The sequence below is a fragment of the Theropithecus gelada genome, chromosome 17 (assembly GCF_003255815.1).
Source record: "Theropithecus gelada isolate Dixy chromosome 17, Tgel_1.0, whole genome shotgun sequence".
NCBI lineage: Eukaryota > Metazoa > Chordata > Mammalia > Primates > Cercopithecidae > Theropithecus > Theropithecus gelada.
The window spans coordinates 30,874,469-30,892,044 of record NC_037685.1 but is presented as its reverse complement, the minus strand read 5'-3'; the positions used below and the strand labels follow the sequence as shown (position 1 = coordinate 30,892,044).

The 17,576-nt window shown below is 35.8% G+C and overlaps 1 protein-coding gene across 1 annotated transcript in view; it reads right to left on the bottom strand.

Moving 5' to 3' along the window:
- Positions 1-17,576, bottom strand: part of GPC5 (glypican 5) — a 1,483,371-nt gene that overhangs the window by 1,174,813 nt on the left and 290,982 nt on the right. The window contains exon 3 of the mRNA XM_025364794.1: positions 11,442-12,136. Within this exon, the coding sequence (XP_025220579.1) occupies positions 11,442-12,136 (695 nt within the window). The remainder of the gene's footprint in view (positions 1-11,441; positions 12,137-17,576) is intronic.

The following is a 17,576-nucleotide window of genomic DNA, read 5'->3' as shown; positions in this document are numbered from 1 at the left end:
ACCTGTCTCAAAAGATAGTTGCTGAAGAGTTAGGTGTTAGCAGCCAGACTTTCTGATTCACAAAGTCAGAATCATAAATGTGAACAGTCAGAAGGGGAAAAATGTGAGTGGAACAAAATATCCCACAGTTAGATTACACATTCCTGAAATGTGAAGACTTTGAAAATTCCTATTATTTCTTCCTTAGTTGTCAAAAATGAAAACAGAGGAGTATAAACCTTCTCCATCCTCACACCTCTTACTCCACCCTTCCCATGCATAGCTGAAGCCATCCAGACACAAAACCAAGAAAGGAACTGACAGCTGGAGTCTTCTCTGATCATCCCTAGATAGATTAGGTCTCCAAGGTCACATAATGCAAAGTTTTATTAAAGAGAAAGAGGATCAATGGCTAATGTTACATACTTGCATTCCTCCACCGTAGAACTTCCCAACTATTGACCAAGAATGATTACAGGCGTGGAAAGAGATTTTCCTTCTTATTTATTGAGTCAATTAGGAAGGCGTTAGGATAGCCAGAGACCCTGGCTATCCACTCTGGCCTACAGAGCTTAGCCCTCATGCCAAGGATCATGTAATATGACCATTGACTTTGTGGTCAAGACATGGAGAAAGTTCAGAGGCACTGTTTTTCTTGTTCCATCTTGAGTGAAGTTGTCCTTGGTTTTCAAGCCCTGAGAAGTTTTAGGCAGGATGCTCACAGTGGTACTCTGTGGTTTTCTGTGGCCATGGAGTTCTGGCAATTTGAGGTGACTCATCAGAGGCTTTGGAAGCCATGGAAGGTCCAATGACTGCCACGATGCTCTATGTAATACTGATCCTGGGGGCCCCATGACCAGCAGAGGCAGCAACAACATGGGAGCTTAGCCCAGATCCAGATCCCCTAGGAATGCTCTGGGTGGTCATGCCTTCTATAGTCATATAAAAACTGAAAGTGAAGGGGTAGAAAAAGATATTCATTTCATGCAAATAGAAACCAAAAGAGTATAGAGTTAGTACTTAGATGAAATAGACTTTATGTCAAAATGTAAAAAGAGACAAAGAAGGTCATTATATAAAGACAAAAGGATCAATTCAAAAATGGTGTATAAGAATTGCAAATATGTATGCACCCAGCATTGAAGCACCTAGATAAAAAGGTACATATTAATAGATACAAAGCAAGAAATGGACAGCAATACGATAGTATTGCAAAGAGTAGAGGATTTCAATACTCTACTTTCAATAATGGCTAGATCATCCAGAAAGAATATCAATAAGGAAACATTAAATTTGAACTACACTTGAGACCAAATGGACCTTAAAGAAATATACAGATAATTCCATACAAAGGATCTTAAGAGAATAAAATGAATAGGTATATGCAAACAAATTGGATAACCTAGAAGAAATGGAAAAATGCCTAGGAACATACAAACTTCCAAGACTGAATCATGAAGAAATAAAGAATCTGAACAGACGAATAATGATTAAGGAAATTGAATCAAACATTTTAAAATAATTCCCCATTATGTAAAATTCCAGATGAATGGCTCCACAGTTGAATTCTGCCAAACATTTAAAGGAACTAATACCAGTTCTTCTCAAATTCTTTAAAAAGTCAAAGAGGAAGATATACTGCCAAATTCATTTTATAAGGCCAGCATTACCCTGATACAAAAGCCAGATAAGGACACTAAAAGAAAAAAAATTACATATCATTATCCCTTAGGAACACAGATGCAAAAATCTTCCACAAAATGCTGGCAAACCATACTCAACAGCAGTGACATTTATCCCTGGGATGCAAGGATGGTTCACCATATACAAATACATAAACGTGATATACCATGTTAACAGAATGAATGACAAAAAAATGTGATCTCAATAAACACACACAAAAAAGCATTTGATAAAATTCAATATTCTTTCATGATAAAAACTCTCAACAAATAAGTTATAGAAGGAATTTATCTCAATACAATGAGGGCCATATATCACAATCCCACAGCTAACATTATACTTAATAGTGAAAAGTTGAAACCTTTCCCTCTAAGATCAGGAAGAAGACAAGAGTATCCACTCTTGCCACTTCTATTCAACATAGTACTTGAATTTCTCGCCAGAGCAATAAGGCAAGAAAACTCAATAAAAGGCATCCAAAAAAAAAAAAAAACAAGGAACAGTTAAATTGCCTCTTTTCAGATAACATGATCTTATTTATAGAAAACCCTAAATACTCCAAGAAAAAAATGTGATAAATAATAAATAAATTTAGTAAAGAAATAATAAACAAATTTTATTAAATGGCCAACAGGTATATTTTTTTTTTTTTTTTTTTTGAGACGGAGTCTCGCTCTGTCACCCAGGCTGGAGTGCAGTGGCCGGATCTCAGCTCACTGCAAGCTCCGCCTCCCGGGTTCACGCCATTCTCCGGCCTCAGCCTCCCAAGTAGCTGGGACTACAGGCGCCCGCCACCTCGCCCAGCTAGTCTTTTTGTATTTAATAGAGATGGGGTTTCACCGTGTTAGCCAGGATGGTCTCGATCTCCTGACCTCGTGATCCGCCCGTCTCAGCCTCCCAAAGTGCTGGGATTACAGGCTTGAGCCACCGTGCCCGGCCGCCAACAGGTATATTTTTAAATGCTTAATATTGCTAATCAAAACAAACATAAAATCTGTAGCACTTCCATACACTAACAGTAAGCTATCAGAAAAAGAAATCAAGAAAACAATCCCATTTACAACAACTACCAAAAAATCACTTAGAAAATAAATTTAACAAAGGAGGTTGAAGATATGTACACTGAAAACTGTAAAAATTGATGAAAAATTAAAGAGGATGGACTTAAGTAAAATGATATCCATGTTCTTGAATTAGAAGAGTTAATATTATTAAAATGTCCAGTACCTAAAGCCATCTATAGATTCAGTGCAATCTCTATCAAAGTACCAATGACATTTTTCACAGAAATGGAGAAAAAACTCCTAAAATTTGTATGGAATCGCAAAAGACTACAAATTGCTAAAGCAATATTGTGCAATAAGAACAAGGCATCACACTACCTCACTTCAAAATATACTAAAAGTTATAATAAACAAAATATCATGGTACACGTATAAAGACAGACACGTAGACCACTGGTACAGAATAAAGATCCCAGAAATAAATTTGTGCATCTCTAGTTAATTGATGTTCGACTAACGTGAGACCTGAAACTATAAAAGTACTAGTAGAAAACATAGGAAAAAACGTTCTTGACATTAGTCTTAGCAATATTTTTTTGATATGACCCCAAAGGTACGGGCCACAAGAGCAAAAATAGACAAATGAGATTTTTTCAAGCTAAAATGCTATGCATATCCAAGGAAACAATCAACAGAGTAAAGACACAATTTACGGAATAAGGGAAAATATTTGCAAGCTATTCATCTGATAAGGGCTTCATATCCAAAATACATAAGGAACTCAAACACTCAATAACATAAAACAAATAACCTTAAACACAGCAGAGGGCCTGAATAGACATTTCTCCAAGGAAAACATAAATGGCCAAGAGGTATATGTTTAAATGTTTAATATCATGAATAAACAGGGAAATGCAAATTAAAACCACAACTGGATATTATCTCAAATCTGTTAGAATGGACATTACTAAAAAGACAAAAGAATAACAAGTGTTCTGAGGATGTGGAGAAAGGGGGAAACCTGTACACTATTGGTAGGAATGTTAATTTGTACAGTTATTACGAAGAAAAGTGGGGTGGTTCCTCAAAAAATTAAAAATAGAGCTACTATATGGTACAGCAATTATCCTTTTGGGTATACACTGAAAAGACATGAAATCAGTATGTGGAAGAGATGTCTGAACTCCCGTGTTTATTGCAGCACTATTCACAATAGTCAAGATACAGAATCAATCTAAGTGTCCATCAACAGAGGAATAGATAAAGCAGATGTGAGATATATACATATGATTCTGCACAGCCAAGGAAACAATCAACAGAGTGAAGCGAGAACCTATGGAATAAGAGAATACACACACATACACACAAACCCCCACACACAGTGGAATATTAAGCCTTAAAAAAGAAAGAAATTCTGTCATTTGTAGCAACATGGATGAATCTAGAAGGAATTATGCTAAGTGAAATAAGTCAGGCAGAGAAAGACAAATGTTGTATGAATCTCATTTTTATGTAGAATCTAAAGAAGTCAAACTCAAAGGAGAAAAAAAAAAATGGTGGTTGCCAAGGCTGAGGCTGAGGACATGTTGGTCAAAAAGTAAGAAGTTTCAATTAGACAGGAAGAATGGGTTCTGGAGATCTATTGTACAGCGTTGTGACTACAGTTAATAACAACGTAGTATACACTTGAAATTTCTCAGAGAGTAGATTTTAAACATTCTCACTAAAACGTGTACGTGAGGTGAAGGATATCTTAATTAGCTTGATTTTAATTATTTTACATATATCAAAATATCATGTTGTACACCATAAATACATATAATTTTTGACAATTAAAAACTAGTTAAGAAAAAGAAATTAAATTGTGGAAAGACCTACACGTGGGTTTATGCAGTATCAATTTAGAGAACATTTACCCCACAAAAGTAGCAGGAGGATTTTCAAAGTAGCTGAAAGCATCAGTAATGTACCTTAAGACCTATTCACATAAAATTCAATCAGAAATTATTTCAGAAAAATTCAAAAGAATCATTAGACATTATTAAAAATTTATTATTCCCAGGAGACAAACAGCTCATAATATTGGGATAAGAGATTGTTTGCTCAAAGAAACCTCAATAACTTAATAAAAGCAAATGCACATTTGACACATAATTTGACTGAGGAAGAATATAAGCGGTTCTTTTCCCTTTTACATTTAGAATTAAATGGGAGTGAGTAACCTGGAAAGAAGAACATGTCAAGAAAAGTGACAGAATAATAGCCTTCAAATACTTAAAGGCAAAGATGGCCAAGACTTAGTTCCTATCTTCACAACATTACATTCTAGTATACCATGGGTGACTGTTTAACATACATAAAATCCTTCACCAGAGGGATAAACTTTCCAACTTGAGATGTCCACAAACGTGATGGACCACTCTTCTAGGAGGCCTTTGCTCAGATTCTGCTTTATAGACCTTTGGACCTTCACAAGATATTTAATAATTTTTCTTCTCTCAGGAAATTAGGTAAAAATAAATAACTGTGATTATCAGTCTTTATTCTCTAGTAACTCACACCACAATACTTATCAGAAAGATAAAATCACAAAATAATCATGCAACATTTTCAAAGTTCTATGAACTGTTGACACAAAAAGTATTCAAACTTGTTATCTGCCCCTAAAGAATTTTGGACTTGCCTCATATGAGGTACATGAGTCTTCATTAGCCCTGACCATGGCTAATCACCTCAGGAGAGGTTCCATCTACCACTATCACCACTCCACTAGTACAGTACACACATGCAGGGGTCAAATCTCCAAAATAAGAAGGATTCAGATCTAATCAGGCATGTGAAGAAAATTCCTACCAGCAGAGGCTGAAATATCACAGAACTACCTCAACAGAGGGTCATATTTATGACATCTGAACAGAAAATCCGTGCACAATGAAATTACCCTTCGACTTGTCTCTAATCAGAAAACATCTCATTCCATATTTGAAAAAAAACAAAATTATCCTCATATTAAAAATAGAAACAATTAATTGTCACTACACACTTAATATGGCCACATCTGGAGTAAGAAGTTCCTTAACACTATTTAGTGACCAGAAGTCGGTGGGTGAAAACCTTTACAAATGATCTCTATGTAGAACTGGACTAGATAACTTTTCTATGGTCTAATGAATCTTCCTTTTCTACTTTATTAGCTTACAGTGTTTTCTACAAATCAGTCATCCCGCTTTGATTGGATTCTTTCAGAGCTGCCTTTCACACCAGGAGCTTGTATTTTTCCCCTCTCAATTGTTACACATTTAATTCTTATGCCTTTTCTTTTTCTTTGTCAGTTCCCAGTCTTATTCCTCAGAAAAGCCATATACGAAATCACAAGTTCAAGATCAACCTACCACATATGTTAAACAAAAATTAGACAAAGGTAAAAATAATATCTTTCAACACTACTAATGTATTTTTAATGAAATTTTGTCCAACTACCCATGGGCTTTGTCTATGAGGTAGTTTACACACAACCTTTGGCCACCACCTTCCACCTTGTGGCAGCCAAGTCCAAATATGTATGTGAATGAAAGCTCCCCCACCAAAACAATTTTTATTTCAGAAATAATATATTGTCAGCTTTTCATATATTGTAGAAACTGGAGCAACCCTGGAGATTCTACTTATTCATTCCAATCTCTTCTCTGTCTAAAGTTTATATATTCTGATCTGAGTCATAGTCAAAAGAACATACTCTACATATCCAACATTAATTTCAAAATAATTTCATCCATGTTTGAACCTCTCTAGGAACCAACTCTGGTATCACTGTATTTCACCCTAAGAATGAGGATGTCCTTTCTTTAACTCAGGGGTCCTTACCCTCAGGTCTGTGGCATCACAGGAGCTATAAAGTCACTGAAATTATATGCAATATTTTGCATGTGCCTGTGTGTCAGCGCGTGTTATTTTTCTAGGGAAAGGGCATATTAGCCTTCTTATGATTGTGAAAGTGTCATGGCCCCGAGAAGGTGATGCACTCTGCCACCTCTTCTTCATCACTCAAAAACTCCCACACTGCACTAGATTGACTGACGCTAACCAAATGTCATGACTTTTGTCAAGTTCATGTGTGATAGTTACTGTAGAATGTATTGCATTTAGATATCTAAATTTAAAATATCTAAAATTGCAATGGCATTGTATTTTAATTAGGTTACTTTGGAGACTGAGATTTTGAGAATTCTTCCCTAACCTTTTTTGTTCTCTAGTACTTATTTTTTGCAAAATCTCATATACATTGATATTTTAGGAAAATATATAGCACATCGTTGAATAAATTGGACAAAATTAGCACTTAGTCCTAAACAATCCTGCTATTTTAACTATTTAACTATTTTAACTTTTCTTTTATTTTATCTCCATCTCAAAAAAAAAAGAAAAGAAAAGAAAGGAAAAGAAAACAACTTTTTTTTCCTAAAACCGTATAGAATCAATATTTAGCTGTGTTTCCTGGTAACATGTGTACCATTTACAACATCTTGAAACAATGTTATTAAACCAGACTCTATGTTCTTTTTTTTTTTTTAGACGGAGTCTCGCTCTGTCGCCCAGGCTGACGTGCAGCGGCCAGATCTCAGCTCACTGCAAGCTCCGCCTCCCGGGTTACGCCATTCTCCTGCCTCAGCCTCCCGAGTAGCTGGGACTACAGGCGCCCGCCACCTCGCGCGGCTAGTTTTTTGTATTTTTTAGTAGAGACGGGGTTTCACCATGTTAGCCAGAATGGTCTGGATCTCCTGACCTCGTGATCCACCCATCTTGGCCTCCCAAAGTGCAGGGATTACAGGCTTGAGCCACCGCGCCCGGCCTATGTTCTTATGCCTTTAGTAAAAGTGTCAAATTATAGCAAGAAATAATATATTAAATGTAATTATTAAGAAATACGATTTCAAAAATATGAAGTATGTATTTACCAAATGAATTAATAATTTACTAACAAGAGGGTAATCTATCTATATCCATTAATATTAAAAATACATTAGAAATTTATCTAATATTTTCTGAAAATATCAATTTTTCTCATTCATAAAGAAAATTACAAGGATTTGTTTAATTAAATTATTATTTAAAATATTTTTTGAGCTCTATACTCCTAAGAAAGAAATGTTTACCTTGGGAGCATTTAAAACATAAGAGAAGGCTGGGCGCGGTGGTGCAGGTCTATAATCCCAGCACTTTGGGAGGCTAGGGCGGGCAGATCACGAGGTCAGGAGTTTGAAAGCAGCCTGTCCAACATGGTGAAACCCCATCTCTACTAAAACTACAAAAATTATCTGGGCATAGTGGCGTGCACCTGTAGTCCCAGCTACTTGGGAGGCTGAGGCAGGAGAATTGCTTGAACCCAGGAGGTAGAGGTTGCAGTGAGCTGAGATCATGCCACTGCACTCATGCCTGGCAACAGAGCGAGACTCCATTTCAAATAAAAAGAAAAAAAATCAGAGAAATCAGTGAATTATTTCTAAATAATATAATGTAATAGTGATAACTGGTAAAATGTAAACACTATGCACAAGACATTAAGTGTGTAAGTTCATTTTATTCTCACAAGGATACTATTATGGTATTACATCGCCCCATCTAACCAAAGAGGAAACTGAAGCAAACAGAGATAAAATAAGCAAATGCGTAGACTCAGAGCTAGTAAGAGGCAGAGACAGATGTGAAATCCAATTTAACACTAGGACTTGTGCTTTTAATTCCTACTCTTTGCTACCTCTCTTCTTCTGCTTTATTAAATCAAACTTTGTCTTAATAAAATCACAGAATTATGAAATTTAAAAAATATTCTCTTGTAAATTAACTTTTGTTACTCTAAACATTTACCAAATATAAGGTACTTACGATTTTTCTCAGAAAGCTAAACTTTTTTCCAGTTGAAATTCATCCAACACATTCAGGTGTATTTATATATATATGGTATATATATACATCAGGTACCTACATCAGGTATCTCCACAGATATTTTAAAGTGAAAATACATGTTTATGGAGGAGTAGACTTGGAAGTACTAGATCTTAGAGATTTCTTTGGGAATGTGAGAAAGTCATTATTTGCTGGCTTTCCAGTAATTTATTTTGAATTTGTTAAAGTCATCGATGTGTGAATTGGTTATCAAAGTTTGATAAAGAGCTTATAAGTCACTTTGAAGTTGGTAGAAATAAATATTAATGGTTCAATTTTCAAGGAAGTTAAAGTCAGTTTCTTCTTCTGTTCCCATAAGTAAAAAAGAGAGCTCTGTTTTATTTAGAAAAGAATCCATAATTTATTAGTAATAAATGATGTTTCTCAAAATAGTCATAGGACTATTTATTATATAAAATCAGACTATTTATTTAAAAAAGATCACTCTTTGAAAATACAACAGGGAGTTTTACATCATGAAAGTTTTGTATAAAACTTCTTTAGGAAACATAAACCTGATTCTAATACTTTGAGATACTAAAGTCACCTGCTTCACCAAGGTCTGCTCAGGGCCTTCCCTAGAATAAGGAGAAAAAAAGGTAAGGTTTTCAGGTACCAATTGCCTACCAGTGTCGGAGTCTGACCAACATTGTCCCATTTAAGTTATTCCTCCCTTCCTTTTCACATAGGACAAATAGGCTTAAGGGTTTTAGAAGCTGACCCAGCCCACATGACTAATGGGTAGCAAATTCAGGATTTCAAAGCTTGCCTGTCTATTGCAAACTTCTATTTTAGTCTTTGAAACAGGAAATGCAGAAGATTTTCTACAGGATAGATTTCAAGGACACAAAAAGGCCCTTCAGGTTTCCAAAATACGTAAGAAAAAAGGTCTTGAAAATCTATTCACTTACATATATTAGAAGGTCCCGGCCCTGGGACATTAAATTATCATGCCCCAAATTAATAATCAAATCTGGACTTGGTCTCCGATTTATTGTGCTTACTTTCCCTTTTGGAGATACTCAATAAAATAATATGAGCATTTTGGCCGGGCGCGGTGGCTCACGCCTGTAATCCCAGCACTTTGAGAGGCTGAGGCGGGCGAATCACGAGGTCAGGAGATCCAGACCATCCTGGCTAACATGGTGAAACCCCGTCTCTACTAAAACTATACAGAAAATTAGCCAGGCGCGGTGGCGGGGGCCTGTAGTCCCAGCTAGGCAGGAGGCTGAGGCAGGAGAATGGCGTGAACCCGGGAGGCGGAGCTTGCAGTGAGCCGAGATCCGGCCACTGCACTCCAGCCTGGGCGACAGAGCGAGACTCCGTCTCAAAATACTACTACTAATAAGAGCATTTTGTTCCCTGGATCTAAATGCTTATTTTTCAATGAAATACTTGAAACCACAGCAGTCATTGGTACCTCCTTTTGAGATGGTTTATTGTATCCCTTTCAGAGGTTCTGGGCCATGTACAATTTTCATAAAAGTATGTGAGAAGACAAGAAGACCAGGCCATTACATCAAGTTGAGAATCCAGTTCATTGTATAGGGATACCCAGCTGAATGAAGCAGGGAGTAGGAGCTAAACTTCAGCCAACACGTTACTCTATGGTGCTGTGCTGAATCCACCTAAAGCGGGGTGTCATTTCTAATTTGAAAAAGGAAACATAAAGGCTCACACAGGACCTGGCAAGTCCCTGAAGGTTAGGAAGAGAAGGGAAAAACGTGTTTGGACATAAAGCTTTTCACATTCTATCAGTCATTAATTAAAGGAATTGAATCAAAGTCTGTTTAAAAATAATGAAATCGCCGGGCGCGGTGGCTCACGCCTGTAATTCCAGCACTTTGGGAAGCCGAGGCGGGTGGATCACCTGAGGTCAAGAGTTCAAGACCAGCCTGACCAACGTGGAGACACTCTCTCTTTACTAAAATTTTCTACTTAAAGCTAATTGATGAGAATGCTTGTTAATTCGGTAAATCAATGTCAGCCTAAGGAGATGTCTTTTGTTGGCACTGGAGAGTATAATTTTATTTCAGGGGAAAATGTTTAGTAGAACCATCAGCATGCTGTCCTATTTTACTCTGGCATATGAGAACTATTACTATGGGAGCCAGTGAATATTTAGAAAAATGGTTCTATGTAAGGTGGGACAAATAGAAAACTCTCATATGTTTTGATTGGATGATTGTGTTTTAAAAACCTTTCAGTCTGCTAGGAATAAAATACCATGACCGTGTATATACTACATTTCCAAAAATTATCACACCATCACTGTGACAGATTTTGGAGCATCTCTGGAGAAACTCTTTTGAACACTAAGCTATCAAGTCTTAACTTCAGGGATATATAACTGGCATTTTCCATTTTAAAGCGAAATACTTTTGAAATTCTAACAATAACTACCCATTTTTAGAGGACCAAGTACCATACTAAGTAGTTTGCATACATAATGCCTATATTCCCAAAAAAGAATACTTCAAATGTTGTATGTTACTATTTCTTTTTTATCACTGAGGAAATTGAGGTGCAAAGAGGCCAAAGGGACTTACCTAATTTCATTTAACTAATTACTGGTAGGCTAAAGATTCAAATCTATGCTGTTCCTGATTTCAAACCTGAGCTCTTGCCATGTCACAGAACTCACCCTTTCAGCAGGCTTCTACTTAGGGGAGAATGTGGTATTTCAGCCAACCAAAATGTTATCATAAGATATAAAAAAAAATCTTAGATTGAATATATGAATTGATACATTCTCCTACCATTTCCCAAAGTGTATCATGGCTATCTTTGAATTACAAGAAATCAGACTGGAAATGTGGAGTTCCTACTTACTTGTTCCAATAATTTTTGTCCATTGAGGTGAGCCTGTATCACAGCATCGTTAACAAGCAAGTGAAAGTTCAGAAGCACATGTTCAACGTCGTATGTTCCATGCATTGCATCTGACAGTTCTTCCAGTGACCGGATATATGCATGCCAGTGTGGATTAAGCTCCGCCATGTGTGCCAGGCAGCCTCGCATGACATTGAGGCAGTATCCCATACAAGGCTTACTGAGCGTCAGGCCCTGGCAGTGTGGGCAGTACTGCATCTTCAGGAGGGCTCTGCTGCACTCTTTGGAGAAGTGCAGATAGTCTGTGGTGTTGATGACTTCAATACCCAGATTGAGTGCTTGCAGAAAGGTGCGGCTGGGCAGCAGGGACCTCCCCATCTGTCCCATTGCTCTTTTAGGAATATTACCAAATGGACTCACATCCCGGCGAGCCATCCGGATGCATTCTGAGTATTCCAGGGAACTGTCAGTCACACCAGGGTTAATGAGGTGATTGTAGACCAGAGGGAAAAGACTGTCAAAAAATCTGTTTACAAATTCTTCAGGATTAACATCAGCACCAAACAAATACAGCCCCACATCAGTGAAGAACTCCTGAACCGAAGCAGCAGCCTCCAAGGCCATGTTCCTGTAGGTATTGCAAAAAAGTATACTGGTATAATTTTCTGCTTGTTTGATGAGAGTTTCAAGGGTTTCTGTAACACAAGCAGAGGTAAATGATGAGAAGATTTAGTATTCATGTTAACACTGTCCATCTGCTCCAGACATTAAATGACTCATCAAAACTAATCTAAGGATCTAAATTGTAATTCTCAGCCTACTCAACTAAATTCAGCTTTCCAAGGATAATGACCGGACAACAATGATCATTGCCTACAACACACACGTTTTATAGAGATATATTTCTAGAATCAAAGTCTGTTTAAAAGTAATGAAATCACCAGGTGCGGTGGCTCACGCCTGTAATTCCAGCACTTTGGGAAGCTGAGGGAGGTGGATCACCTGAGGTTAAGAGTTTGAGACCAGCCTGACCAATATGGGGAAACCTCCTCTCTACTAAAAATACAAAAATTACCCAGGCATGGTGGCAGATGCCTGTAATCCCAGCTACTCGGGAAGCTGACACAGGAGAATCATTTGAACCCGGGAGGCGGAGGTTGCAGTGAGCTGAGATTGCACCATTGCACTCCAGCCTCGGTGACAGAGCAAGACTCCGTCTCAAAATTTAAAAAAAGTAATGAAATAAAAAATAAGTTACATGTATGATACTTTCTTACTTTATTCTATAGTCATTCATAACTATTCATTTCTATCACTAATGATAGATAAAAGTATCATTGAGAAATGTATTTCATAATCTGACTTCACTATTTATAGAAGATGGTCACATTAAGTACTTAATTCACCCTGTGCTATATTTTTATAATTTTTAAAATCTTTTTCTTTTCCAGAATGAAAGCTAGTAGATTACACACTGGTTGCTACAAAGGGAGGTTAGATTCCCAAAGGAAAACCAGACAATCCTAAGACCTCCTCACATGTTCTAACTAAAGAGAAAGTAAAGCATTCATTTTCAAAGTATCCATAAATTATCACACTTTGTTAAGCAGTGTGAAACCCATAAGTGCTATTATTTGATGAAAATAAATTATCATGACCACATCATTAATCATATCCTTTTTCTTATCATCTTATCTTCAAAGACTTTACTGTGGGATATTTTGTTTCTTACTTAAATAACTGATGATCTCAAGTCAATTTATCCACAGAAAGAACCAAGAATAATTTATCCACAAATTAAGGGAGAAAATCTAAAAAAGAAAGTTGGAATAATTAACAAGTCAAAATGGTACATCAAAATGAGGCATTAAGCAACACTAAACACCTTGGATATATTAGTAATTACATTTCATAATTAGCCTAAACAAGGACACTGGACTGTTTCAATATATAATAATAAAATATATTCAATAAAATTATCTCCTATAGTCCCAATCCTATAGTCACTTTTAATTAGGTTGTAAAAGATCATGCAATAACTTAGTAATCAAAACACTGTTTGAGTATATTACAAAAATAGATGGAAGAAGAGTAGGAAACAACAAAATGGAATAACAAAATGCAGAGGTGCAGAGAGAGCTACTAATGAAGGAGAACTGTGTCATGAATATGCCATAGAGTACAAGTACAAATAAATAATAATACAATATCATGAATTCTGACACTGATTTAATGCACATTGAGTTCCAGGCTTTAGTGTGATATATCAAGGTGCATCTACCCTGCAATCAAAGGTAACAGCTTTCAAAAGTAATTGCAATTCTGTTTCAACAGAGTCCTGTATAAATTGTTAGGTAGAGCTCATGTGTTATCTGTGCATCGCTAGTAACTAGCTCCTCAATAAAAATATGAAAGAACGAAAATGGGATGATAATGAGAAGGCTTCAATTGAGATTAGCAGCTCTATCATATCAGTCAGCATTAATGCCAGGTTTCCCCAAATGGCCTGATCCCCTGAGCTTCATGGGGAAAAAGTACGGATTGTCAGGTCTCTGCATTTGAAATTCTAACTCAGTAGGTTCGTCTTGGTTCAGGAATCTATATTTAACAAGCAGCCCAGGTGATTCTTTTAACCTGGCCAGTTTTTGAAACATTGCGTTTGCAAATATGTGCAAAACATTCTCTCTGCTCTTACAGAGTTGTTCAGCAAGCATTCCACTATGATAACCTGACCCACAGCTGCAATCTCAGCCACTACACTCTGCTTTCACAGACCCACAGGACAAAGTGTGAAAACGGAATTGAATCTTTGTGGCTTGAACTACAATAAAGCTGCTAAGCCTGTATGTTTCTCCTTAAAATAGGTCATTTTTCTGAGCAGTTTGTGTGTGGCTATGAATTGCCAAGTAGGTCACAAATAATTTTATTTACCAATAATGGTTACATCACAATGTTTTAAAATTATTTAATTTGTTAAAGATAAAATAAGGATAGATTCAAAGATACCCTGTATCATAGGCATTCTTAAATGCTTTCCACCTAGGTTTCTAAGATACGTGCTATGCGTTCATGTAACTGACAATTGCCATGTTATTCTTAGTGGAATAAAGGTTGAGCGTGGCTGAATCAGGCAATACTGATGTTCCATCAGATTTCTGCCAACTCTAAATGATGCTTACCTGTGCAATTTTAAGACAAGAATAAAATATTTTTTATAAATTTCAGCCCAATTAATTTATAACATAATGATTTAGGAAAATATGGAGTTTATCTTTAAGTAGCCCTAATGGGTATGTTTTACAAAGTAATTTATATTGTAAAAGCAACGTTGAAGAGAATATATTTAATATTTAGGAGTTTCCATTCAAAATAAAAATGAGTAGAGCACTTTCAAATATCATTATTTCTCTTTTAAGGCCACTGTGTATTATTAGCAACAAACTAATCTGATTACTCTTTGAGTTTGTAATTAAAAATACATTTCTGAACAAATTTGACAGTTTTTGTTTGATTTTAGAGTAGTTTCTCTCTGATTCAATTTTATCTTTAAAACAAAACAACCAAAAAGAACTTGATAATAACTTCAGGAATCATATTACAGTGAAATTTTAAAAATTTCCCTAATACCACATGCATTAAAATTTTAGCTTTCATAAACTGTGTATTGACTTTACTACCCTTTGAAGGAGAGATTATATGTTATCAAATACAGTCATGTGCCTTGTAATGATGTTTTGGTGAATGACTAACTGTATATATGACATTGGTCCGATAAGATAATAATGGAGCTGAAAAATTCCTATAACTTAGTGACATCATAGCCATCATAACATGATAGTCCAACGTATTACATGTTTGTGGTGATGCTGGCATAAACAAAAATACCAGATTGTCAGTCATATAAAAGTCTAGCACATACAATTATGTACAGTACATAATATTTGATGATGATAATAAACAACTTTGTCCCTGGGTGTTTACCATACTATTTTTTTATTGTTATTTTAGAGTGTATTCCATCTATTGATTTTTTTTAAGTTAACCATAAAGCTACCTAAGTGAGGTCTTCCAGAGGAAGGTATTGTTATCATAGGAGAGGAAGGCATTGTTATCACAGGAGATGACATCTACATGCCTGTTATTGTCCCTGAAGCCCTTCCAGAACAACAAGATGTGGAGGGGGAAGACGGTGATATTGATGATCCTGACCCTATGTAGGCCTAGGCTAATGTGTGTGTTTGTGTCTTAGCTTTTAACAAAAAAGTTGAAAAAGTAAAACAATAAATAAGTATTTAAAAATAGAAAAACAAGCTTATAGAGTAAAGATATAAAGAAAACATTTTTGTACAATGAGTTTGTGTTTTAAGCTAAATGTTACTACAAAAAGTCAAAAAGTTTTTTAAAAATTGAAGTTTATAAAGTAAACTTTATAAACTACTGTAAGCTAAGGTTAATTTGTTATTGAAGAAAGATTTTTAAAATAAATTTAATGTAGCCTAAGTATACAGCATTTGTACAGTCTATAATAGTGTACAGTAATGTCCTAAGCTTTCATATTCACTCACTGCTCACTTACTGACTTACCTAGAGCAACTTCTAGTCTCGCAAGCTCCACTCATGTTATGTGCCCTATACAGGTGTACGTTTTTTTTAAAAAAATTTTATACTATAATTTTATGGCATTTTATACCATAATTTTACATATATATATATAATACTTTAAGTTCTAGGGTACATGTGCACAACGTGCTGGTTTGTTACATATGTACACTTGTGCCATGTTGGTGTGCTGCACCCATTAACTCGTCATTTACGTTAGGTATATCTCCTATTGCTATCCCTCCCCCTCCCCCCTCCCCACAATAGGCCCTGATGTGTGATGTTCCCCTTCCTTGTGTCCAAGCGATCTCATTGTTCAATTTCCACCTATGAGTGAGAACATGTGGTGTTTGGTTTTCTGTTCTTGCGATAGTTTGCTGAGAATATATGTATTTTTATATACGATTTTTTGTGACAACATCTTGCTCCATCACCCAAGCTGCAGTGCTATGCCAGGATCATAGCTCCCTGTAGCCTAAACTTTCTGTGCTCAAAGCAACCCTCCTGCCTCAACTTCCCAAGTAGCTGGGACTACAGGTGTGTACCACCATGCCAGGCTAATTTTTATTTTTTATTAATTTTTTGTTGAGATGGGGTCTCGCTATGTTGCCCCGGCTGGTCCCAAACTCCTGGCCTCAAGGTATCTGCTCACTTTGACCTCCCACAGTGCTAGGATTACAGGCTCATTCTATACCATCCTTTTACTGTATCTTTTCTATGTTTAAATATGCTTCGATACACAAAGATTTACCACTGCATTACAAACACCTAGAGTATTATAGTAACATGTCATACTGGTTTGTAGCCTAGGAGCAATGAACCTATACCATATAGCCTAGGTGTGTGGCAGACTGTAAGGTCTAGATCTGTCTAAGTATACTCTGTTATATTTGCACAATGGTGAAATTGTCTAATGATGTATTTCTCCAAACAAATCTCTGTACTTCAGTGGTGCACAACAGTGTCAATATTCTGTTTATTTCCTGAATATCTGAACACAATATAGATTTTATTTAAGTAATATATTGCATTAGTTTTTCACCATGCTATTAACTTACCACAATATTAAAAAATTGGGGGGCTTTCAATATGTATTAAATCCGATATTGAAATATTACAGTTAACTGAATTACCTAAATATATGTAATGTACATATTTTTATATATTTGTGATCACATATATTTCTTAAATCCAACCAATAAAAAACTGTAAACTATCAGTCTATACATAATTGATTATTCAATGCTTAGGGACAAACATATTTTGAAATTTTCTGTCCTAATCACTTCATAAAATTTTAATATGTAAACACCTATCAAAAGTGTACAATCTAGGAGCTAAGCCATTGAATAATTTTGTGCTAATTTTTTATTAAAATTGGTAAAATCAGAAATTGAATTTACTATATCTACTTGTTTGTATTAACTTTGAATTTGTAAAACTATTACTTTGTTCTTATACCACGTTTACCAAGGAGTTGAATATTTCCATTTTACTGAATTAACATTTTGATATTAGCAAGAATTTAAACTTTCA